The sequence below is a fragment of the Numida meleagris genome, chromosome Z, assembly GCF_002078875.1.
Source record: "Numida meleagris isolate 19003 breed g44 Domestic line chromosome Z, NumMel1.0, whole genome shotgun sequence".
Lineage (NCBI taxonomy): Eukaryota > Metazoa > Chordata > Aves > Galliformes > Numididae > Numida > Numida meleagris.
The window spans coordinates 13,418,522-13,446,290 of NC_034438.1; the positions used below are offsets into that span (position 1 = coordinate 13,418,522).

General features: G+C 38.9%; 1 protein-coding gene across 2 annotated transcripts in view; it reads right to left on the reverse strand.

The window, feature by feature from the left end:
• The window catches only part of OXCT1 (3-oxoacid CoA-transferase 1), a 96,551-nt gene that overhangs the window by 19,513 nt on the left and 49,269 nt on the right, over nt 1–27,769 (reverse strand). For both annotated transcript variants that reach the window (XM_021379497.1, XM_021379496.1), the window contains exons 8-14: nt 25,574–25,681; nt 22,935–23,046; nt 22,355–22,449; nt 21,596–21,644; nt 17,191–17,263; nt 16,359–16,434; nt 2,483–2,572 (exon numbers count right to left, since the gene is read on the reverse strand). In XM_021379497.1, coding sequence (XP_021235172.1) covers nt 2,483–2,572; nt 16,359–16,434; nt 17,191–17,263; nt 21,596–21,644; nt 22,355–22,449; nt 22,935–23,046; nt 25,574–25,681 — 603 coding nt within the window. The remainder of the gene's footprint in view (nt 1–2,482; nt 2,573–16,358; nt 16,435–17,190; nt 17,264–21,595; nt 21,645–22,354; nt 22,450–22,934; nt 23,047–25,573; nt 25,682–27,769) is intronic.

The window sequence follows — 27,769 nt, forward strand, 5'->3', positions numbered from 1 at the left end:
TGTTTAACAAGCTGTCACTATTATATATAAAACAAATACATATATATACAAAAAGAGAAAAAAAGAACACTTGAAAAGGATTAAAAGATCCTTTACAAGATGGCAAACCAAACAAAACAAGCAGCCATAACTATTTATTGCTGCATATATCCTGTAGCTTTCCACTGTATTTCAATCCATCAGATCTTGACTCACATAGATTTACAGGAGGCTTTGGTGTCTAATGATAGATTTCCTATTATTTATTTGGAGAGTCAGAGGACAACAATATCCCTATTCTAAAAAGCCAGCAATTATAACAGATTCCAACAGTATGGGCACACATTTTTTTTGCTCAGTAGCCCAGTGGACTCTTGGGAAGAGGAAAGAGGGCTGCTCTAATGCTTAGGTATGGATGAAATTGCAATTTGTGAGAAAATCTTCATAGTAAAGAAATAAATCAGCTTTGTAAGAAGTAGTCTGCCCAAATTAAGGCTTCCGACTTTCAGAACTGGTGTTATAGGTCCTAGAATTGCTTGAAAAACAAACAAACAAAAAAAGCCCAAACATCTAACATCTAAAACATCTAACAGAATCTATACTTTTTTTTTTTCACATTCAGTTTCTACACTTCATCTTCTTTACTTTCAAGCAAACAAGAAGCAGCCTCAAAAGAGCACAGTTAAAACCCTTTTCACTCAGAGGGTGGTGACGCACTGGAACAGGTTGTCCAAGGAGGTTGTGGATGCCCTGTCCCTGAAGGTATTAAAAGCAAGGCTGTATGTGGCTCTGGGCAGCCTGGTCTAGTGGTTGGTGACCCTGCACTCAGCAGGGGGGTTGAAACACGATGATCTTTGAGGTCCTTTTCAACCCACGTCATTCTATGATTCTATTCTACAATTCTATGAAAGAGCACTAGAATACCAGGAACCCTTCATTTTAAAATAAGAATAAATTGAAAAACCACATATTGGATTCACTTTGCAGTGTATTCTTACAAAAGTAGAATAAGTTATGAAAGCCTGTAAAGCCTGTAACAGGCTTCCTAGAAGAGCACACCAGGAACCTCATATATATAAGGATCCAAGTTATGTATATATATGTCAAAAAAAATAAAGCTATACCTGGGCTACTTATAAGAGCAAATATGGTTTCCTATCTTTTTCAAGTTTCAGTATTCGTACTGATAAAAAACAACAAACAACTAACATCCAAACACTGTACTTAAATGCAGTAATAGTTTTGTAATAGTATTATTAAGAGATAAATGGGCATGAATAATTACTGTGTTTGGACTCCAACCCTTAACTGAATTCCACAGTAAATTGAAGTTTAGGATATTCAGATGACATTAATATCTGGAATATGTGCCTAAGTAAATGGATACTCAGGGACACCTAGTTTTTGTGGGGCTGTGATGGGGATGCAAGTCAGATGAATTTGCTTTGCACTTTTGTTTACTTATTTACACATATGCATACATGAAATACTAGGTCAGTCTCAGTTTCACTACTTAGAATGCAGCACTAGAAATCACAGCTTCTATAAATCCAAACTAAACAAAATACAACAAAACCCCAACCTGTTGAAAAATATAGAAAGTCAAGATTCATTCCTTAAATCACATTTAAAAGAACTCCACAGCTGTTAATATATTTATCTTTCGTATTTACTGCCAGGCAAATTCCTTATGCTTACCCTTACGTATTCTGGCAGAGATATTAATCTTGAACATACAGAACTAGTAACTTATTGACTCGTGTTGATTTACAGGAGGCTTTGGTGTCTACACCAACAAATTATGAATAACAGAAACAAAAAATTGAAATAAAATGTTCATTTTTAAACATTTGGTATAGTTCCCTGAGAAGAAAGAAGCTGCCTTTCAAACAGATTTTCTCATAGCTAAGACAGTTTCTTGTTTCAAATGGCAAACTTTCTATGACCTTCTGTGGAAGACTGTTTATATCTACAAACCCATCTTCACAAATAAGTCTCTAGATTAGCCTCTATTATGTGACAGTACAACATGTAAGGCAGGCTGTATTGTACCATGCCAAAAAGATCTGTTTTATTAAGCTGTCAGTACCAATTTGACTGATAGCTTCAAAGGTAAATATTTTCCCATCACAACAAATATTTGGCCATGGGGGAACCTCATTTCTCAAATTATTCTGACATGAAGAGTAAAACCTTCAGGGCAGCATCTACTGTAGCTCTGCCCATTGTTACTCTCATTAAGTTTGCACAAAATAATGAAAAATGTGTGCAGCCTTTAAATATCAAGTTAATGTTTGATTTTTTCCATGGTGAACAATTCACTTATATGGCGCCAGGAAACACAACTGTAACTAGTAACAAATCTGCAAAATCATCACAAAGTGGTAGAATTAATGTAAAAAGTTTTTTTGATTTTTTATTTTTTTTATTTTTATTTTTTATTTATTTATTTATTTTTTTGCACTACACAAGAGTCACATAGAGAGAAGCAGCAGACCTTTACCTTGGCTGAGTGCTCCATGGTGACAACTACTTTTGTCTGGGCACTGGATACCAGGTCCATGGCACCTCCCATTCCCTTCACCATTTTACCCTAAAAAGAAAATTTTAATAGAAATGTAACATTTGTAATAAAAAGGAAAAAAAAAAAACAAAAAACCAGGACACAGGAAAAACAATACATAGGCTGCAATGGCAGGACAAGATATTCACCTTTTTTCCATGTAGAAAATCCACATTATCTAACCACACTGTGTTCAAAAACTACTAGTTTTCTCATTCTAGGGTCCATGTGCAATGCAAACAGGAGAATGATAAGTGGAACAAGGGCTCACTGTCATCTGTGATGTCCTGGTGTAACTCACACCTGAGTAGTGCCAGTGACTTCATGGGTGCCCTGACACTCAGAAATGATGAATCTTGTTCCAGTGGGTCTAACACTGTTAAAATGAAGTGTTCATTCTCACAATGATAGAAATGTCATTATTGCCTCAAAAGGAAATTTTCGCTTTTAAATGTAGCAAGGACATCTTAACACTCTTTACCTGGAAGTTTAGAAATACATCACTTGTAACACTATATCAGCACAAATCATTCCTTTGATTCCATTCCAGATATATTTGGATGTCACTTCAGATCATGGACAAAGAAATTAGTTTGGAACATTATTCACTCCTGTTAGTCCCTCAGTCCAAGAAATGCATTTTGCTTCTGAGACACATTCTTCTTTTAAGAAGTGTCAAAATTGCACCTGTTATCACAGTAGCTGTATTATGGGTTGGTGTACAAATACGTCTGATTTTTACAATGCTATGGCATTCAGTCCCTGCCTGCTTCCACCATCTTAAACTGAACATATATGATCTTGGAAGGTAAGCAGCTCAAGCTTGGCAAACTTCTGATGTCCAGCATCTGTATTCTGTAAGTATGAGGTGGGCAATTACTTTTAGACAGCAAATGCCAGACACCCCAAGAAAACAGAAGGCAATGACCTCATGGGTCATTCCTAAGTTGCTGAGGAGACGACCTGCATGACAGTGAAGGTCAGAAGAAACATGAGGCAAGGAATTCTGGAGATCAGAGTAAACTATTTTTGTCCAAATGCTTTGTATTTCTTCTGTTCTCTTTCATTAAAATAAATTATGGACAGAAATATGGTGTATAACCTAAAATTATACAATTAAACAATTTGGAAACTTCCTACTGTAAAGCTTTTCTCTTGTGCTTCCATTTATTAAGCATGTGGTTCGGTACCATACTAGCTATGGCTCACGATATAGAGCATATGGAAGAGACTTGTCTCATTAAGCTGTCAAGACAGCAATTTAATGAAAGTCTCTTTATCAAACCAAAGGCAATATACATAAAACAATTTGTTTTCCACAGTAAAGAATAAATCATGTCTTCCAGTATCTACGAACAGCCCCTTTGGAATTTCTTATATCAGAGTAATATTAATCACATTAATTAATGTTACTGCTAAATATTCCTTTGGAAATACCCAACAGCAACGAGAGGATTCCTCTCGGTACTTAACTTCCTGGCACTGCTCCTATCATACTCCAATCTACTCTGAAATACAGAGCTCCTGTAGAAACTGCAGTGACCTCTCGTCAGCCTGCCAGAGACTCACTGACGAGTAACTGAAGACGACGCATTATCTCCCTAGTAACTCAAGAATATGTTTGCGCTGAGGACTATGCTGTCAATACACTCACCCTGGCAATGTCATTCGCTGGTTTTACCAGGCCTTTTAGTTCTAATACCCAAAGGGCTACAGCAACTAGGAAACATCTGAAGAAATAAATGCAGATGACAGTACATTTTTTCTCATCTGATATCTTCACATCTGAACACCATTTGCGTGGTCAAAATACAACATTAAAGAGTCTGAGAAAGACATTTAGTTTAACAGTGATTCCTAAACAGCAGCTTTTCTGTTGGTTTGATCAGATGGAAGCACCAATGGCAATCTACAACATTCCAACAGAAGTTTGTGAGTACTCTAAGGAGGGTGAGATAGTCAAGATACAACTTATTTTTAAGAGAACCAAGTTTTTCCCACAATGATATAGCAAGCCATAAAGACGCCGTATAGCAAGCTGGTAACCATGTATATGGAACTTCCAAACAGAGTAAAGAGAGGTGGCTGAGAGAAAAGAGGAAGTTTCAGGAGCCTTCAAACACTATCAAGGTCTTGAATCCATCCTCTTGTTCTGCATGTTTCTTTTTTTGTTTTTCTCCTGGAGGCCAGAACTTCTCTTCCATAGCTGGTATTTACATCTACTCTCAACATCATAGGATAAAATGCATCTGAACCAGTCTGACTAAGTTAAAAAAAACATTATCTTTGAAACAAACACCACATAAACTGAACAGTGAAGCAGACACTAATGACGCATTCAAGAAACAGTAAAAACTAATCCATGGCAAATGCAGAGTTTTATGGATTAGAAAACAGATGCAAATAAAAACTTAAATGATTCTGCTTAAAATTTAATAACAAAGGAGAGCTAAAGTGGAAATGAACGCTACTTTGAAAAAGAACTGAGCTAGTTCCCAATTAACAGTCTGTGTCCATACTGCCAACTGCCCTATCACTATATTGAATGAATGGCATTTAACCAGATAATATTTTTCTTTACATAGAAGTATACCTCACATATTGCTCAAAATTAATAAAACTTTTGTTTCAAAGACTCTTACATAAAATTATGAAAGCTTCTAGTTTAAACTACAGTCCTCATGCAGCCTTTCCACTCAGTCTGAATTTTGAATCATATTCCTGGAAAGACCTTGAACAAATTACCTAGGATAAAAGAACAAGGATTCCAACATTTAAAATTTGACTTGATTTTCAATGGTGGAAATCATTTCATATGTTTCCTCCACATTCAATTTTCATATGCTTCCTCCATCTTTCAGGAGTGACTACAAGTGGAAGGAGATAAGCCTGCAGTCCTAAAACATCTTAAAAATTAAAACTCTCTTTATAGCAACATTTACAAGAAATGTTTGTATGGCCTCTGATAGTCATGGACATGGATTAGGTAGCAAGTAAAGAATCAGCTGCTAATTTTGGCTTCCTTATGAAAGGAAATAATTATGTCTTTCCAGAGACAGCTTCTAAAACTCAGGGTGACTGGAACAGTAAACTCCACAGAGAGAAGCAGAAATGAAGGTAATGAAGTGGCTACAGGATACTTCCATCACCACTACCAATTGTGCTAACACTGTAGTCAAAAGGACAAACCTGGGATCCCCCTTCTGCTCTGTACCATTTCTTCAGTGGTACTTCTGGACTCTTAACACACGTTAGTTCCATGGGTCTCCTCTCTCTCCCTATAGCTGTCTGTCTGTCTTCACAGATGTAGTGGTTTCAAGTGATGTATACAGCACAATAAAAGAGGTCATCGAACCACATGTAATTAATCAGCAGAAGTATCATACATGACATTTTTCATACTACCATTGATCTTAGTTTTATTTTAAAAAAAGACTTCAGTCAGAAGGTAACATCAAAAAAATATATTTATGCATAAACCTAAGTGAATAGAAATGTAGATAACAATCCTTTGTCCACTGCTGATAGCTATGTGCTATGTTCAAAGGAAATGTAGGCTTATAGTTGATTTCAAAATGAAAGATACAACTCATTTGCTATTTCACTTTCCATTTCTTCCTTGAAAAGGATTGCAGGAAGACAATCAAGAAAGATGGATAAAGGTGAAGATTAAATGTTTTGAAATATACTTGCTTTGACCTTTTTTTTTCTGCTGATTTTTATGTCCTTGTGTGGCACAATTACAGAATTAGTGTAATTTTACTATCAGCTATAGCTGCTAGATTAGATTCTACTGAGTAGAACTGAAAAAACATTAATAACAAACACCAGGAAATTATTAAGAAGAGTTTTGAATCAGCAAAGTGAGCAATGGAACAACCCAAACAGTCAACACTGACTGAACGTAACTATTTGAGTACAGCACTGTTATGCATATATACATAACCGGCTGAAGATTACTATTATTTTTTTAAGGATGTTTAAAATAATGTCTTAGCTCCACGGCTTAGCCATGCAGAAAATTACCTGATTTTCAAGAATGTTGACCAGGTATTTCCTATCATATACAATGAAAATCAAAATTAAAAATTCAGTAAAATCTTGGAAAGGGTGGAATACAAGTTCTTGAGTGACTGATAATTCTTGGCAAAGTTTATCAATACATTTTCACTAAAATGCAGCATACACAAATGAGCGCACTAGTATATTTCATAGAATCACTGAATGGTTTGGGTTGGAAGGGACCGCAAGGATCATCAAGTTCCAACCCACTGCCACAGGTAGGGCTGCCAACCACTAGGTCAAGCGCTGAATCAGACTGCCCAAGGCTCCATCCAGCCTGGGATTAAACACCTCCAGCACCTCACCACTCTCAGGAAAAGTCTTACCCCTCACATCTAATCTAAATATCCCTTCCTTTTGTTCAAAACCACTCCCCCTTGTCCTATCACAATCTACCCATGTAAAAAGTTGACTTCCCTCATGTTTATATACTATCATTAAATACTGGAAGGCCACAATTAGGTCTTCCCGCAGCCTTCTCTCTTCCAGCCTGAACAAGCACAGTCCCTTCAGTCTACCTTCACAGGAGAGGTGCTCCAGCCCTTGGATCATCTTCGTGGCCCTCCTCTGGACCCACTCCAAAAGCTCCACATCTTTCCTGTGTTGGGGGACCCAGATCTAGGTGTAGATCCCCTCCTGCTGGGGCCTCACAAGGGCAGAGTGGGACAATCACTTCCCTCAAACCATTGGCCATCCCTCTTCTGATGTAACCCACAATACTATTGGCCTTCCAGGCTGCAAGGGCACACTGCTGGCTCATGTTAAGTTTTTCATCAACCAGATCCCCTAAATCCTTCTCAGCAGGGCTACACTCAAGAATTTCTTCTCCTAGTCTGCATACATATCTGGGATTACCTCAACCCAAGTGCAAAACCTTGCACTTTGTTGAACCTCATTAGGTTCACAAGGGTCCACTTTTTGAGTTTTTCAAAGTCCCTCTGGATAGCATTCCTTCCTTCTGCTCTATCAACTGCACCCCCTCAGCTTGGTGTCATTAGTATATTTGCTGAGTGTGCACTCAATCCCATCATCTGTGTCACTAAAAGATGCTAAAGAGTGCCAGACCCAAGATGGACCCTTGGGAGACACCACTCATTACTGGCCTAAATATTTATCTTATTACTTTCTATAAACAGAAAATTAAGACAGCATAAAATAAATGCGAAGAACATTAGTCAAATTTTATTCACTTAACTTCCTGTAAAACTAACCTGAAGTAAACATTGGCAACAGTTTCAAAGGACTGAAATTCTAATGAACACACTGAGAAACTGTATCTAAGGAGTAACTCAAAACAGATTGTGACATGCTTCATTGATACGGACAGACTTCATAATGATGAATATTATTTCAGTGTAATGGGAAGTTAAGCCTTCCATCTTCCTTTGTATACCATTCCCAAAACACACAGCATATTTTGTAATAATTAAATATTACTGTCAACATAATACTAGTCGCACCTGAAAGTAATGGCTGCATTCAGTTGTCATAATTGTTACCACTAACCCACAGATTAGGAGTCTTTCGAAATTTGCTAGTATTTTGGGGCCAAATAGAACTTCATCAGCTGCCCTCATTACACAGAAGCCCAATGCATACCCACCACTTTCCACACTGAAAATTTAAGAGAGAATGAGAATAAAATACCAAGAGTGAGCTCCTACATTCCCTCCATTATGCAGTCTGCCAAAGAGGAATGAATACAAATTGCATAGGAAAAGCCTTCAAAAAGTTAGGAGAACTACAGCCAACACAATACACTTCCTTTGTCCTTCAAGGCTCCATGACTCTTCCAATGGTAGTAATTTCATGCTATAATGGCTTTGCAGGGCTTCCAGTCCTTTACAGGGCTTCTATCTACTGGGATAGAAACAGTTAGTTGATATATTACTGCAGTCTTTGACCCAAAACAGTTGTTCCTGAAAAACTAATATCTAAAACTAACTTCATATTAAAATGATATCCCACTGAAACTTAGATTGCAGAGGATAATCCAGGTAGCTGCAGGTCTCATCTTTCCTCTCTGTTAAACTGCTATTGTATATGCTCTACTCATGTCATGTCATAAATAATCATTTAAAAAAAGTCAGATTAGTAGGAGGAAATGGAGACAGTCACCTGTTAACCTACATGCTTATAAACAATTTATCAAATTTGTAGCATTTCATTCAGTTTACAAACAATAATTGTAAGAAACTTTTCTAACAAAATTTCTTACACCAATATGCTGTACAACTTGAAACAGAATGCTGACAGCTTGATGCACTCTGTGCAACAGTTTCTAGACAGTGTGACTGAATTAAAAAGGAAGACAAGGTTTGTTCAACAATTCTTCTACTTATGCAAAGAGGCACACACCCTGAAACGGGGCTTGTTAGAGAAGAATATACAATACTTTCAGGTATTGAAGGATACATGTCCTTTCTCCCCACATTAACAATAAATCATTTCAAGTCAGAAAAACTATTCTTGTGGAGCCTTCTGATTTTACATTAGGTCCTACTCCTGCAATCATACACTCAGCTATCTTCTGCCACTTTCCTTTTCTCTAGCACTGAAATTGCAGTTCCCCTTAAGAACAGAGTCAAAAGCGTGAAAAATATGTACCATGACGACCTGTAAAACAAAACCAAAAGGGGAACCAATAATGTATAAAATTACATTCCTACTGTCTGAGGTTATACTGACCTCAACAGAAGCAATTTAGAAGACTTATTACTAAATTTTAATTGTGTTTCCTCACCTTTTCAGATAATAATCTTTGATAAAACTTAAAATCTTTGCAAAATTTTTCTCCCAATTTGATTTATTTCATTATCAACTCCTTAATCCTTTAAACTTGGCTATTGCAAGGCTGAGCATTAAAATTATGGCTGAGGATTAAAAATAAGGCTGCTGCTTCTAAACTAAAGGATGATTTATTCATTTTTTCCAAAGACAATCCATGTTTATGTAGCCAAAGTAGTGTTCTCCTCTGTCCTCTCGGTTGGTGACTGGGATCTGGACAAAAGGAGCAGAATGGACATGCGGCATGAATGGCTTCGGGAATGGTGTCACACTCAGGGCTTTGGGTACTATGGCTTGGGACACAGCCTTGAGAAAGGGGGAATGCTGATGGTGGATGGGAGGCCACTGACTAGAACGGCCACAAATATTCTAGGGAGCAAGCTGGCTGGGCTGGTTAGCAGGGCTTTAAACTAGATATGATGGTGGAAAGAGGCATACTGAGTGACAGAGAAGAGTGTGGGAACACTGTCACCTTGGGAGGCGGCGGGGGAAAACCCCAGACTCATCCTGGATGCACTAGGGAGGGCTCCTCCAGGAAGGCAATGGGGCCAGTAGCCAAGCTGACATGCCTCTGTACCAATGCATGCAGCATGGGAAATAAACAGGAGTAGTTAGAAACCGTGGCACAATAAGGAACGTATGACCTAACTGCTATCACGGAAACATGGTGGGACGAATTCCATGATTGGAATACTCTGACTGAGGGCTACAGACTCTTCAGAAGGGATAGACAGGGTAGGAGGGTTGGGGGAGTTGCCTTCTATGTTAGGAAGTGGATAGATTGCAAAGAGCTGTGTCTGAGAAACAGCCACAATCAGGTTGAGAGCCTGTGGGTTAAAATGAAGGATCAGTCCAGTAAAGGGCACCTAGTGCTTGGGGTCTGCTACAGACCACCTAATCAGGGGGAGCCTGTTGACAAGGCCTTCTTGCTTCAGCTGCAGGAAATGTTGCGCTCACGGGCTCTTGTCCTGATGGGGGAATTCAACTACCCAGAAATCTGCTGGGATAGCAGCATGGCGGGTGGCAGACAATCCAGGAGATTCCTGGAGTCTGTTGAGGATAACTTCCCGGTCCAGGTATTAGACGGACCAACTCAAGGTGAAGCCTTACTGGACCTGGTGCTTACCAGTGAGGAGGAGAGCATTAGAGAAGTTAAGATTGGAGGCAGCCTGGGCTGTAGTGACCATGCCCTCATGGAGTTTGTGATCCTGAAGAATGCAGGCCTGGCAAAAAGCAGAGTCAGGACCCTAAGCTTCAGGAGAACAGAATTCTGGCTGCTCATGGAATTGCTTGATGGGATCCCCTGGGAAACTGTCCTTAAGGGCATAGAAACAGAACAGAGCTGGCAGCATTTTAAGGACACTCTTCTGAGAGCGCTAGCTCTCCATCCCCTAGCAGAAGTCGTCGAGCAGGGGAAGCAGGTGACCGATGTGGCTGAGCAAGGACCTGCAGCTTAAACTGAGGGAAAAGAGAGAAATGTACAGGAAGTGGAAGCAGGGTTGTGTAGCCTGGGAGGAATACAGGGCTCTTGTCTGCATGTGTAGAGATATGATCAGGAAAGCCAAGGCGCAGATAGAGCTGAAATTGGCTAGGAGTGTGAAAGATAACAAGAAGGGGTTCTACAGGTACATAGGCAGGAGAAGACAGGCCAAGGAGAGTGTTCCCCCTCTGATAAAAGGTAATGGAGAGCTGGCTTCCTCGGACGTAGAAAAAGCCGAGGTACTCAATGAGTGCTTTGCCTCAGTCTCCACGGGTGGTCAGGCTTCCCATGTCTGCCAGGACCCTGAACCTCTGGGTGAGAATGTGGGGAGAGGATTCCGTCCCACTGTAACAGTGGAATGAGTCCAAGACCTCATGAAACTGGATGTATGTAAGTCCATGTGGCCAGACGATATCCATCCCAGGGATCTGAGAGAGATGGCTGATGTGGTTGCTGAGCCGCTCTCCATCATATTTGAAAAATCATGGCTGTCCAGTGAAGTCCCCCGTGACTGGAGAAAGGGAAACATTACTCCCATTTTTAAGAAAGGGAGAAAGGAAGACCCAGGGAACTACAGGCCAGTGCGCCTCACCTCTGTGCCTGGGAAGATCATGGAGCAGATCCTCCTAGAAGATATCTTAAGGCACATACGAGACAAAGAGGTGATCCAATACAGCCAGCATGGCTTCACCAAGGGCAGATCTTGCCTGACCAATCTGGTGGCCTTCTATGATGGAGTGACAGCATTGGTGGACAGGGGAAGGGCAACAGATGTCATCTTCCTGGACTTCTGCAAAGCCTTTGACATGGTCCCTCACAACATCCTTCTCTCTAAATTGGAGAGGTATGGATTTGAAGGATGGACTGTTCAGTGGATTAAGAAATGGTTGGCTAGACACAGCCAAAAGGTTGTGATTAATGGATCTATGTCAAGGTTGGAGGCCAGTCACAAGTGGTGTCCCTCAGGGCTCAGTCTTGGGATCGGTGCTCTTCAACAACTTCATCAATGACAAAGACAATGGCATTGAGTGCACCCTCAGCAAGTTTGCAGATGACACCAAGCTGAGTGGTGCAATTGATACAGAAGGGGGAAGGGAAGCCATCCAGAGGGACCTGGACAGGCTGGAGAAGTGGGCCCATGTGAACGTAATGAGGTTCAACAAGGCCAAATGCAAGGTGCTGCACTTGGGCCGGGGTAATCCCAAGTATTTATACAAACTGGGGGAAGAAATCCTTTAGAGCAGCCCTGCAGAGAAGGACTTGGGGGTCCTGGTGGATGAGAAGCTGGACATGAGCCTGGAAGGCCAACTGTGTTCTGGGCTGCATTAAAAGAAGAGTGGTCAGCAGGGAGAGGGAAATGATTGTCCCCCTCTACTCGGCTCTGGTGAGGCCCCATATGCTGTACTGCGTTCAGGCCTGGGGACCCCAGCACAAGAAAGACATGAAGCTCTTGGAACGAGTTCAGAGGAGGGCCACCAAGATGATCAGAGGGCTGGAGCACCTCTCCTATGAAGAAAGGTTGAGGGAACTGGGCTTGTTTAGCTTGGAGAAGAGAAGGCTCTGGGGAGACCTCACTGTGGCTTTCCAATACTTGAAGGGAGCATATGAACAGGAGGAGGTACGACTGTTTACATGGGTGGACAGTGACAAGACAAGGGGGAAAGGTTTTAAACTAAGACAAGGGAGGTTGAGATTAGATATTAGGAGGAAGTTTTTTTTTTCTTTTAGGGTGGTGACACACTGGAACAGGTTGTCCAAGGAGGCTGTGGATGCCCCATCCCTGGAGGCATTCAAGACCAGGCTGGATGTGGCTCTGGGCAGCCTTGTCTTGTGGTTGGCGACCCTACACACAGCAAGGGGGTTGAAATTAGATGATCATTATGGTCCTTTTCAACCCAGGCCATTCTGTGATTCCATGATTCTATGATTCTTAGTCATCTTTAGTCACAGGTTTTTTCCTCACCGTTAGAAATTAGTACATACAAAAGGCCTTCCTATTTCAGTTCCTAATAATAAGTGGAAGTAAATACATACAAGCACCCAAGTGTGGGAGAGCAGGCATAGCTTCATGATAGTACTTATTCAAAATTCAGAATTATTACTTGCCTTTGAAGTTATGGCAAATACCATCAATCCAAGAACCCAAGAGCTACAGCATATTAAAAAAACACCCTAAACATCAATGCAAAGCTGAGAGAAAAATTATACAATAAAATACAGCTTAAAGATTCCTTAAGTTATCAAAGTCCATCTTTGTATCACCCCACACAAATCTAGTGAAAAAGAAATAGATCAATTTCACTCAAATCAAGTTAACTGGGGATAACTTATCATTGTATTCACAGGAGAAGTAAGAAGATCTGAATGCCTGCTTATTAATTAATCCCATTCTGTCACCCCTTCTCATTCAAGAGCTGCTAGTGTAATGCAGTCAGTATGATAACTAATACAAAAGGCTAACGTATTTTAATCTGTCTCAGATATATACTATTCAAGTATGGCATGTATCAGTTCAGACTGTTAAACACTTTGCTCCAAGACAGGTGTTAGTATCAAGCTGGAAACAACACTGAAACAACTCTGATAGTTTCCATTTCTGACTTATCTTTAGAAACTGATGCTGACAGGAACTAAACAAGCTCTGAACAGTAAGCTAAATGCAATGGTAAAATATTTGGGGGAAAAAAAAAAGCTTTATTTTGATGGGCCTTTTTGTATTAGGCAAAAAGTTAATGTTTAATACAATATCTAAGTAGTATCAAAACCTATTTTGTTGTATTATAAATAGATGTAGATTATCATGTTTACTAAGAGTGTCATGGTTTTATGATTTTCGGTTATTGGTACTCCACATTATAACAGCATGTAGTGAATGTACCTGGTTCTCAGAAGAGAAGGACTACTACATTCCCCACGGCACTTTGCTCCTCTGTTACCATTTTCGAGCCGGAGGGAAAAGATAAAAGCTTGCAGTATAAAAACTTGCAGATCACGAGACCTCGTCCCTTTTTCCGCCCGTCCCTCGTCTTGGCAGCACCTCGCTCTCCAGCCGTCTTATCGTAGGTAGTAGAGTAAGGCCTACCTTGATTTTGGGACATTCTCTCTCTCTGTATTGGATTTATCAGCTTAAATTGTAATTATATTGTACTATAGTGTGTTGTTTTGCATTCCGATATCTTATTTAGTAAATTAGTTTGTTTCTCCTCAGATTGCTGCCGCTGTTCTTTGCTCTCAGGGCCATCTCCTTACCCTTTTCCCCTTTCCCCTTTTCCCGGGACGTGGGCCCGTGGGTCCCCCGTCCCCTTCGTCACGGAACCGGGCCGAACGCCCGTAAACCGTTGACAAAGAGCTATGTAAGAATGACTAATCTTGTAGAACAGAAAAAAACAGCAAAAATTAGCATGAAAAAAATGGAACTACATGTTGATTTGAGCTGCAAGTTTTTTAAGAAATGAAAAATGAGAAAGTCCTACCACTGCATAGAAACAGTGCAATCAGTAACAACCCAGAATACTGCTTACTAAACAGTTTTGGAAGATGGCAGGAAAATCCTACCAATAGTTAATTGGGATGGACAACAAAATAAAATTAAAGAGATAGCACAATTGGTTCTTTTTTGAAAAACCAGAACAAAAAAGAGTAAAATGAAACCAATCAACACAGCAAGTGATGAATTGCCCCTGTTCATGACACTGCTTTTCAAGAACGAACACTAGTTAATAGCTTTTAGATTCAGCTTAGATGCAACTGCATGAAAATGAATATCCTGAGATATAAATGTGCTCAGTTGAATTTAGAGACACTTTTTTTCTTTTTTTTTTTGGTTATTAAAATCTATCTACTAATGAATCAGGAGGGCTTTTTTTTCAAAGATTTCAACTTGTGAACTACCGTATGTATATTTTTCATGGTTTACTAGGAATAGTGCAGAGAGGTGACCTTTATTACTTGTTCACTTGAATATTTGGAAGAATGATTCAATTTAGGAAAGAAAACACGCACACACACACACACACAAAACAACAACAACAAAACCCAACCAATCCTACTACCTAGAATTCAGCCCACTCCCTTCTGTTTTCTGATAGGCCTTTCAGAAACACCGTGGCTAAACAGAAGGCTTTACCAGATGCAGGAACGTTTAGCATAGCTTTTGCAGGACTGAAGGACTGGAAAAAAAGAAAATCTCAAGACTTAAGTAATCTTGAATATATAAGTATAGGGACATGTTAATATTGTGATATGTTTTGCAAAAGCATGAAGTGAACACCAGTCTGTGGCAACCCAGCTAAACAAAAGAAAAAAATTATCTGACAAATTAAATATATACATAGATAAAATAATACTGAACTCTGCCTACAAGAATACCTCAAAATACCTTAAGATAGGCTAAAAATGCTTATTTTTCAAGTAATTCTGATTCAAGCAGTATTCAAAGCCATTGAAAATATCTGACTTGTAAATGGTTTGAAAAATTATTGTAAAAGGCGTTCACAGAATGGCTTTAGGTCATCTGCTTCTTAAATAATACTGAGTTTAGCTTACGTTTTTAAGATTGAAACCCGCGGGACTATTCAGGTAAATAAAATACAACAAAGTTACTTTCCTCTAGGTGTACTCAAAATAGCAATGCTGTGATGAACAATGAGAAAAATAATACAGGCAATGTTTATTTGTTTGTTTTTTACCATTTTATGATGAGCTCCATAATATTTCACACCTGTTGTGTATTAGGCGAATAATGGAGCACTCGGGCTGTAGCGCGGAAGGCTCTCCCGCATTTTGCTCTCTATTGGTTGACCTACTTTACTTGAACCTGTGTTGTAAGACGGGGAGGCTATACTTCTTTGTTTTCATAACAAGGTGTATAACTACCCCGTATATGGCCTTTCGGAAGTAAGTGGTCAGAAGCAGGATATTCGATATGATTGGCCAGGAGCCCGCGTGAGCTTCTGGAACAGTCTAGTAAAAAGATAAGAAATATTATATAGTTCTGTAGCTTTTACCAATAAACGCCATTTTGCTGTTCATCATATTGATGTGCTTTGTGCAGCAGTTTGGTCAGGACCGGGTATTAGTTCTTTGCGTGCAAGGGTAATACGAAAAGGGTTGCCGGAGTTCGGTAACACACACCTTTTTTCAAAGGCTTTCTTCAGTTACAACTATACAAGAGTTGCTGCTCCCTCAAGATACAGAATCAGTCCTCATCTCAAAAGCTTGATATTTGAATCCAAGAGAAAGAAGAAAGGTATACATAAATCATTTTCAGTTTTTCCACAATACTTAACATAAGGGTGATTTCAGATGGCTGGCTTCTGATATCTTGGCGCCAGTGGTACCTAGGAAAACTGTTACACATTCTCTATTTTATCTTAATTAGTTTTTCAAGGCCCCTTCTGCTTTGAGTCTTTTATCTTTTCTCTCTTAATAAGCTACAAATATTATTCTAAATACAGTGCATTCTCAGTGATAAAAAGGCCAACTTACAGGAATCATCCAGTTGGCCAGGTCACCATACTTAGACACCTGCATAGCTCCAAGCATTGTCAAATCAACATGGCCTCTGGCAAGAGAAACACAGCATGTAATTAGCAGATCATGTTTGAGTAACAGCCCACAAATCTTTATGAGTTTTCATTCACATTCTCATTACAACAATTTACAAACTGCATACCAGAGAGGTAGCAACCATTTTGTCACTCACAGGTTTTTCTCTTCCTCTAAACGCATCGCTGATGATCTTTCTGTCTGCCTACTGAGCCACAAAAATGCTATTACTCTTGTCAGGGTTTGGTTAATTGCATGCACAGACAATCAGATCTGAACTCATACTTTTAAGTGCACTCCTTCACATATTTACATGCACTCATTATCTTTTCAGAGCCATGACAATTTAGTGTTTATTTGCATCCAACCTCCCTCCCGAAAAACAAACAAAAAGCAGGTGCAGATGGTGAATTTCCATTAGGGAGGTGGAATGAGGATCACAGTTACAAGTTGAAGAAAGACAATACATGGTGTGCAAGTACAGGTTAGATACCTGGAAACTACCAAAAAGTAATTGTTAAAACCTAGTTATAAGTATGTTTACACATGGCCAGGTGGTGGGAGACACAAACATCACTCTGGTATTTGTTGGTTACAATGTTTTTCAATTCCCAATTGCTAGACCTAATATTCTGTAAACCATCACTCATTAAGTCCCTGATCATTTTGAAAGCTGTTAAATGTTAACCACATTTTGAAAAATTACTAATGATTTCAACCATTGAGTTTATTCTATTTGTGATTCAGAAAATCAGTTTGTCTTGTTACATACCCTCTTATCATTGCAAATGATTCATCACTAGAGAAATAAGAAGAACCAGGAAGAACAGTGACTGTCTCTTTACCTGTAAAAGAAATGTTACAGTCTGTATATATTTTGTCTCTGACAAAATAAGCCAAAACTATTAATGAAGAAAAAGGGTTTTTTGTATATCAAATTTCTTTGGATTGTGTACAACTATGGACGCAATTACTATTATCGCAGAATCACAGAATTGTAGGGGCTGGAAGGGATCCCCTAGAGATCGTCTAGTTCAACCCCCCTGCAAAGCAGGCTCCTCCCTAGACCAGGTTGCACAGGTAGGTGTCCAGGTGGGTCTTGAACATCTCCAGAGAAGGAGACTCCACAACCTCTCTGGGCAGCCTGTTCCATTGCTCCATCAAATTAAATTTGAATTCAAATTTTGAATCTGAAATTTTGAATTTCTGATTTCATTATGAAATCACACGTAAACCAAGTCAACCTTAATGAACTGGGAAGCAGTTTGTGACTGCCTCCTGTATGACCACGAGCAGTCCCACACAAGATAACACTGACCCCAGAGGTTAAGAAATTTCTATTGGCTTCAGCTTTCTGCACTAAGGTAACTCTCTTCTGAAACAGAGAAAGAATATCTTCAGGAGATAGCAAGACTGCAAGGAAGAATGAGCAGATCAAATTCAACACAATCTACAGTGATAATGATTTAGAATACAGAAAAATAAATGGCAGATCCAAGACCGATTTTGCTTTCTTTAAGTGCAGATGAAAAAGGGCTTCTCTGTGCTGTACAGTTCTTAAGTCAAGCAATGGACCTAACATGGAAATGTTTTACTTTGATTCAGTCCAGAGCCCTCTTTCCTCTCCTGCTAGTGCTTTGAATCAGTCTGAGAAATAAACCATGAGTATAGAGTGCCTGTGGAAAGTCATGAGAAACACAGACGTGGGTAGAATTATCAACCAAGCATGAGAAGATTTAGAGAATAAAACAGACCTTAGCACACAATGACATTGAGAAGATAAAGTAACAACAGCAGGGAACAGACATAAGACATCATTAAACATCTTTCAGAAAACAGAGAAAAAGAAGACAATAAGGAAACAAAGAGGCTGGGAAAAGTGAAGTAAAAAAAAAAAAGGAAAATTAAAACCAACAACTAAGTTATCTGTTGTAATTTACTAAATTGACTTTGTGTTTATTATACCACGAAGATATTGTGAGGAAATCAAACTTGATAGACAAAATATTATAGAATTAAGGTCGTACAAGTAGTCTTGCACTCAAATTACAAAGAATTCAGCAAGCAAAGAATTCACTCAGACCAGTACTGAGAATGCCTGAACTGTCCACTTCTATCAGGCTCGCAGTGAGTGGGAGAGATGACGCAGTCTGTAAGCTGTAACATGGAGCAAGAAACCCAGAATAAATAGGCAACCTAGGGCAGTGCTCAGAAGAAAGAGACACAGACTGAAGGCCAAATAGTAGTTTAACAAGAACACCGTATTACCAGTTCTTGAAAATGCTCTCAAAGTCTGTGCCTGTAAGTAATTCTGCTGTAAGGCAAAAGCCTACCTTGAAATTACAGTGAACATAACCTACCTTTAATTGAGACATGCAAGGAATGGAACACACAACAAAACATGTATTTCAGAAAAATGCAATTCTATTTGCAGATAAAATTCACAAGAGCCCAAACTCAAGTTTATTTTGAAAACATGGACTTTGAGGGCTGATACCAAACCATTACAGGCTAGGCTATGAATGTGAACAGAAGTCCTATTCCTTTGCCATTTAGTTTCTATTTTTTTCAAATGGTTTTATAAATTTGGCTGAAAAGCATCCAGAGCAGTTTTAATCCAACTGAGTGTCAGTGAGACTTAACAGCTTCTGCATATTTCAGCAATTATGTCACTAATATTTTGGTGACTGAGATGATTCATGTAATCTTGCGTCCTGTCTCTTGCAGCTTCAGAGTAAGATGTTAAGGTGCTTAACATTGAATTACCAATACTAGACTAATCTGACTTCCACGTCACATTCTAGTATCTTACATTAGCTACAAGATTCTTGCCTCAAAAGTATTTATCAGTCAAACAATAAGTCAAGACCATCTTGACATCCAAACAATAAGTGAAGATCATCTTGACATCCATATAAAAGCACATTTTTTTCAGTCTTTATCAAGTTCTTGGTCACTTTGTTAGTTTGTTCATTACAAATGTACCAACACTAGAACTTATCATTAAGCTCTAATGAAGGTGCACATTGTTTTACCTTCTATGATAACTATTTTTGCTCTTAGCATTTTTTTCCTTCCAATGACACCTTTAATATTTTTTGAACTCTCAAACTCAGTTCAGTCATTAACTAAGCTCTCCTGTGCCTGACATTTTCCTTTATACAATGTATCTCAACCGTGAGCTACCAACTGCTGAAACACTGGACACAATTCCTGAATAATTTCTTCTTTCAAATCTGAAGATGGCCTTAAATAACTCCTTATTTAAAACATAATACTGAAAAGGGAAATAACACAGTAATATGATAATGGTATCAATTAGTTAAGCCAGGTAGCAAACGTTTCAAGTCGGTGAACAATTGCTGGACTGCACTATGATACTAAATTAAAACCTTGTTTGATGTCAGTGATTTATCTCATCTGGCTATTAAGAGTTTAATTGTACTAGCTAACAGAGATAGAAAGGGACTTCCTATATACGTATACATATATACATGGGGGTGGGAGGGCAGGGAGTTATTAAAGAAATAAGCCTAAGCTTGCCAGGTATAGGTTTATATTTTATAACATTAGAACACTAAGAACTTACAAAGCGTCACATATAAGAACAGGCAAGGCCTACTTCATAGAATCACCAAGGTTGGAAAAGACCTCCAAAATCATTTACAACAACCATCCATCTATCAATACTTCCACACTAAACCATGTCCCTTGGTACAACATATTAGCGTTTCTTGAGCACTTGCAGGGAGGGTGACTCTACCACCTCCCTGGGCAGCCCAATCCAGTGCCTGACTGCTCTTCTGGAGAAGAAGTATTTCCTAATGTCCAACCTGAATCTCCCCTGGCGCAGCTCAAGGCCACTCCCTCTAGTCCTATCACTAGACTAGACTATCACATGGGAGAAGAGGCTGATCCTCACCTCATCACAACCTCCCTTCAGGTAGTTCTACAGAGTGATAAGGTCTCCCTTGAGCATCCTCTTCTCCAGACTAAATAACCCCAGCTCCCTCAGTCACTCATCATAAGGCCTGTGCTCCACACCCCTCATCAGCTTCGCTGCCCTTCTCTGAACACGCTTTAGGGCCTCAGTGTCTTCCTTGTAGTGAGGGGCCCAAACCTGAACACGGTACTCAAGGTGCAGACTCACCAGGGCTAAGTACAGAGGGATGATCACTTCCCTGCTCCTGCTGGCAACACTATTTCTGATACAAGCCAGGATTCCACTGGCCTTCTTGGCCACCTGGGCACACTGCTGTCTCATGTTCAGCTGAGCATCAGCCAACACCCCCAAGTCCATTTCTTCCACACAGTCTTCCTCAGCTGCTACTTCAGCTTATCACAATGCAATATACAGGTCTAATTTTACATGGAAACAGAACACATACTAGCACAACTTTCCATTAAGGAAACAGAAATCAGACAACACTCAGATGCAGTAAGCCATAACCAGATTAATGGCTGCTTCTGTAATACCCCAAAACAGCAGGAAGTAGTGAGAAATTCAGCTGGAGAAATGCGGGGGAGCCATAGCAGGTGGTGTACAATGAAGGGAAAGTTCTTCCAGACAGAGCTGCTCCTTCGCAGACCTCCCCACCCCTGCTTTCACCATAGCACCTGGGACATGTATCCTCTTCTCAGAATGGGGAAAGCAGCCATCTGCCCAGCCCCATCACACAACAGGCACCTGGCAAGCATGCTACAGCTGCCTCTCCAAACATACAACTGGGTATCATCTACACAACTCACTAGGCAGAAGAAAGCCAAGCTACTACATAAAGAACCTTTAAAAACATGTCCCACAAATAAATCACTGAAAACGGTTTTCTAGAAGACATGACATGAAAAGTAGCAGGAAAAGAAAAATGTATATTCACGTAAAAGCTCCACTAAACAATCCCACTTCTGAAAAGGAAAACTGTACTCTTTACCACTTGGTCTGGAAAAGAGCTCCACTCAGTAGTTACTACAGTGAACAAAAGTGTCAGCTCTCTAACTGGAATATTTAATCCCCCTATTGATCAAAGCCAATCTTCACTTAAAAGACTAAAAGAAGTGAAATACATTAATATTTATACATAAACAAACCAGGAGCTTAAGTACCAAATCAAAATAAAGTTTTTATGTCAACAAAGAAGAGTCACTTCCTAGAATGAAGTTTATTTAAAAGATTTTACCTGCATTAATCAGGTCTGGATCAACTTCACTTTCAAGTGGATAAGGACCCTGAAAATAACACAGACATATTATTTAATAATCTATTTATACAATGACACACTTGATGTACAATTTGTTACTGCTTTATTATTTCACATGCTTATTATTGAAAACAGATCAGCACAAACATGCATTCACACATTTTTTTTCTCTTTAGCACAACACAGTTCTTGATGATACAAGACAAAATTTACATCGATAACATATTAAGACTCATAGACATTGCTCAGAGGCTGTTAGAATTACTAAATAACCAGAGAGCAGTGGTGGTTTCTTTTGCTTCTTTTTCCTGACTAAAGCGTCACACATTTCTCAGAAAAAAAAAAAGATATGCAAGTGTAATATAATAAAGCTTTACTACAGTGAAAATGTTATTCAATTTATTTTTTTTCCCCCAAATTATCTGCATAAGCTATCTTAAAAGGCATGGTTGTGGTTTACAAGTAAACCAAGCCCAAGACTTGGTCTCCAGGTTCTGACTCCTTCCTGTAAAACAAGTATTGAGGAACATACTTTAAGTAGCACTATAACGCTGAAATGAGCATTTCCACAAAGACTTCCTTGCACAAGGAGAGTTTTATGCTTAATGTAAGCATGAATAAGCTTGAATATGATTTCTACTGTAATTATAATCAGCTTACAGGTGACAGGGAGGAATAAAACCTAGCAGTACAGCATGGTAAGTACATTGCTGTTAAGTGACCGCGGTATATTCTTACCAAACCTAGGACTCCATTTTCACTCTGTAGGTGAACAGTTATGTCTGGACTGATGAAGTTACTGGCCAACAGCGGGATTCCAATACCCAGATTAGCTGAAGAAAATTGGTCAAGGCTCAAATAGGAACACACAGTGCAAACAAATTTAAAAAGTTATCACTGTACTATGATAAGAACTGCTGTCTTCACACTCACACTTTTAGTTGGATGCCTCACACTTGTGCTTGAATAACTTTCCCATTTGGACTGTCTAACTGCATTCTGTCAAACATTTAGCATGCTAAAAATAGATCAAAACAGTTCAAGTAAGCTACATTTCTATTGCACTTAACTTTTTAAAGAAATTCTTATGAAACATTCAACCACTAATAAACTCTCTATACATGCCTGAACAGGGACTACAGATATGCAATTCTTTAATATCCCATCTGTTTCAATCAGATGTTATTGAGAAGAGAGAGTCCCAGGCTCTATTAAAGACAAACAATGAGCATGGTAATTAACTTTCATTAAACATAAACAGCTGCAGCTACTAGTCTAACAAGTCCTCACTTTAACCTACAGCACATCTGAAGGATACCATACATGCCATCCTCAAACTCTAAAGCAGCCCGTCTGATGATCCTCTCTCTCACATTGTCTCCTGGTTTTTGTTTGGCTTTTGAGTCTTCAGGCTTTCGGATTGATAAGCGCTGCAAAACAGGAGGCAATCATAATCAGAGATTAGCATCCAGACTCTCATTTCTCAGGATGCAAAAGCCTTATTTGTGATTGCACTGAGATACTTCATCTAAGAATAACGTTATTTATCCATGTTTTAGAAAGGATGACCTTTTATTCTAGCAGTTCAACCTCACATAAGCCAGTGGAATAATCAAGATTGCGCTATGGCTATCACTGGGGCTAAATTTGATTGGTTTACATTGTCAAGTCTGAGAAAGTGTGGGATAGATATATAGACATAACTGGTTAAGAAGAAAAAGAGAGAAAGAAGGCAACAAGCATTAGTGCAAATACTAGCAAGTTTGGGTATTATTACTCCAGAGATATTCAAATAGATTTTTTAAATGTCAGCCTAAAATTCAAATACTGCTCTCCTTCTGCAATCATTGAATTCAGTGGTGATATTCTACTTATATGCACAATATCAATGAATGTCAGTTATGTAAAATTAAAAGGAGTTAGGCAACTGCGTTTTCAAAATAAGTCTACATAATCTTGCATAAATCTGTCTGGTATTTTTTCCAGAGACTTTCTGGCATTAAACTGATGCTCTCTAAATCACATATATTAAAAAAAAATACCGCAGTATTCAAGAAGTTTGTAAGGTCTTTTCTGTGAATTTTTGTTTACATAAATGGTTTTCTCCATGCATTTCTCCCAAGTGTGTGATGCTTCTCTAGACAACATCCTGTGTTGTACCCACTATGTCCTCACATTTCTCCAAGACATAAAAAACAGATCTGGCAAAATTATCCTCTATTCCTTTTAAGCAACACAAAAGAAATTTTGCAGTTTCTTTTTCTCCGATGTTAGAAGTCTGCTTCCTCTTCTGCAATCAGGAACAGTCATTATCATCTCTCCTACACTTCCTAGTAACATACTTTTTTTATGTCCAAAATATTTTTCCTAGAATTGCTTCACTTCTGCATTACGGAAAAATTAAGAACAATCACAGAAGATTTCTCTGTAGCAAACAGAACGTTGGATAGAAAGCATGACAAAGATATGACAAGAGGGACCACGTCTGAGCCCAATTAGGCATGAACAGCTATTTAAAGCCAGTATGAATTATGACAGACTTGGTTCTCTTCATTCCTCTTCTCCCCATTACCACGTATCATAATCAATGCTTTCATATGGACAGACATTTCCAACATATGTAGATTCCTCCAAAAGTAATGTTTCCTATTTATTTCCGTGGAAACTCTAACAACCACAAAGAGCTCAATAACACTATATGACATAGCAAATTCTCAGCTACAAATCACTGTTCTTCAACATATTCACCACCATTCGCTATGCACTTTTATCAGCCATTAACAAGAGCCTGCATGCTGCACTCATACAACCTGCAGTAGAGGAGGTGACCCACCACCTCACTGTGCTCACATCCACTGTTTGGTCTCCATCAGTGTTCAGCAAGTGTTGATGAATGTCATTGGGCACCATTTTTTCCACATGGAGGAATTCAATCACACACCTTTGCTTCATACACACTTCTATGTCAGACACCATTTTTTCAGATTGCTCCTCAGCTGCCATGTGTCACACAGCAACAACATGTAATGGAATATTGTTGGGAAGGTTCAACCTCTACTGCCATACCACCAACATCTGTCTCCATGGGCAAACATAACAAAATAGGAGGCAATACTTTTGGACCAGCCTTCATATATAATTTTTTTATCATCGAAAAGTATGAATAAAAGCATTAACAAAATTAATCTCTGTTACAACTTTGTTGTTCAGTTTACAGTAGCATTTTTCCTTCTCACTTCATTTTTTGGTAAGAATACAGGAAAGGGGGCAGGTGACTACAGAAGTGTCTGTCCCCTTATCCAGACTAGGCAAAGAAAATCAAGCAGCTTATGTACTTCAGCTTGAGTGAGATACAGCCATGGAAACAAAAAAGAACAGTACACGATGATTTCCATGTCAGTTTGCAGTTTTAATATCATTGCCTCAATTTTTATTAAGTATTGCCGTAATTTATTCAGACCACAAATGTCACTGTGTCTGAGTCACAGGCTCTAGAATCTCCACAATGTAATGAAAACCATTAAAAAGGCACAGAAGGGGCTGCAACTGGTTCCACCTGTCCCTGCAAAAAGCTTCCCAGTAGGAAAAAAGTTACATTGTTGTCAAAGTCAGCTCTCAGTACAAGTATTTCCCTTTTGTCTACAGGAGCTTATCTGGGGGAAGGAAGAAGAATGAAGAAGGATTTTTCAGCATCAGTTTTTCAACTGCAATAAAGTGACCACAGAAAGTTGTTCTAGCTAATTTAGGGATTGAATAAGAGAGTCTGAGGCATAAAACACAAAGATAAATTCTCAGTACTTTGTCTACCTACTAAGTACTTAAGTAACTACCTTAGTCCCACTACTTAGCAAAACCTGGCAAGTTTTCACTGCTAACACTTAATGGCTAGAGTAAGAATCCTGTAAATTCTAAAATATAACCGACACTGAGATGTGACCAATAAGATGGGGTACTTACTTCAATTCTCTTTTCGAACTTCTCTCCCTGTATCAGGCGATCAACATAGATTTTGGGAACATGAATATCTTCTGGGGCAAATGCTCCAATATCAACAATTTCTTCCACCTACAAAGGTAAAAACGAAAACCAAAATATTTGCAAACAATATGAAAATAATGAATTTATTAGTAGTTAAGTTTCTATTAAATACACAGTGGACACTGATGAAAACCAACAAACAGGACGAAACAGATATTCTCTTTAAAATATGCTATTTTTGATGCTTATCTTTCCTCTTCTTTTATATACAACAAATAGCACATTTCTTTCAAAGGATATTTTGACATACATACTGAAAGTGGTTGATGTTTTAACAGCTTAGTTTGTACAACCACCATACAGAAATATATCATATAACATCACAGTTGATTGTACCTACAAATAGTTTTCATCCAAATAGGAGGAAATTATAAGCTAGTAACAAAAAGTCATAGCACAAAGCAGAAGTATATATTTAAAGGTTACAAACTCAAAAGCTGGCTTGAAGTTTCTTTACAAGGCATTCAAAATAAAATTAAGACAACTGAACTGTAACAACTAGTTGCAACGGTCTTGAAGTTTCTACAGTTAGTGAAATTCAGCACAAATGGCATCAACACACGGTACATTTAAAATGTGACCTAACTGGAGCACCACAGACATTGGGTTTTCCTTCTGGCTATGTCTGAATTCAAAATGCTCTAGGTGGAGATCCTGATATGGCCCCATGCCTGCAGCAGAGTGCCTCAGCCTTGTCTGGTTCTCAAAACCTCAAGAACAGAGAACACGTTTCACTCTATCAAAACAACTCATAAAACTCACACAGACTCTGCCTGCATCCAATCACAGAGAAAATGTGTTATTAATATAATGCTAAAGCCATAGATTGGAGAATGTCTGAAACAATCTACTAATAAGGAAATTAAACAGCTTCCAAACTGCTTTGTCATCAGAAACTAATTAAGCTTTCAGAAATGTCTGAAAGAAGTCTAAAAATGCCAAAACAAGACCCTAGGCATGACATATCAGTAGGGTTACATCACTTGGCAGCCATCACCAGTGAAGGAATACTAAAGAATTTAAAATTTGATTTGACATCTTTTTGTTACTGCACAATGTGATCAACATTAAAATCTATATAGTACTTCTGAAAGATAATTACCTCCCTACTGTGTTTTGTTCTGTGACAATAAACAAGCAAACAAATCCACCATAAAAGTAGAAGAGGGAGAAGAAAAATTTTAAAAAACAGGGTACAATAAAATGAGTGCAGCCAGAAAGTTGAAGGAGCTGATCCTCCCCCTGTACTCTGTCCTGGTGAGGCCACATCTGGAGTACTCTGTCCAGTTCTGGTCTCCCCAGTTCAAGAAAGACAGGGAACTTCTGGAGAGAGTCTAGTGGAGGGTTATAAAAATGGTGGGGGCCTGGAGCATCTCCCTTCCAAGGAAAGACTGAGTAACCTGGGTCTGTTCAGCCTGGAGAAGAGAAGACTAAGAGGGGATCTTAGAAATATCTAAGAGCCATCAACTGTAATTAAAATTAAGTATGTCAAAATATCCACATATCAGTAAAATGCAACTCTGAAAAAGGATTATAAATTTGTGTATAATGCTTGCAATACCTATCATTCCATTCTCCAAGTGAAATCAATCATGATGTCTCTGTGAAAAAGTAAGAGCTCCGAAAGGGAAAGCAGAAACGTGATTTGATTGCTCTCTCTCTCCCAACTCTGCTCACAGAAGAACTAGATGATCTAGATGAAACACTCAAGATTGCTGGCAGCCCACCTCTTCTAAAGTTGTCTGCATTGCTACCAGAGATAAAGCTAGGCCTACAAAAGTGAAATGGAAAATCTGATGGCCATGGGAACGAGCATCTTCACTTTCTACTGTGGCACTACTGCGACCGCTGCAAGACAAAACCCAAACACCTTTCTAGATAAGAACAATAATCTAAAAATAAATAGCTTTATAGCTGGGCATATTCAGTTCTCTTCAATATTGCATACTCGTTTGTAAGTCTTTTTTGTATCACATCTGCAGTCCAATCCTCAATCACCTGCAGATACAACGGAGAACGTTTGTATTAATAATTAGAAGGCTGTGCGTGAATTTTTTTAAAATATTTTTATTCCTGTTTTACTCTCCATTTTATTTACTTTTCTATTATTTCTCC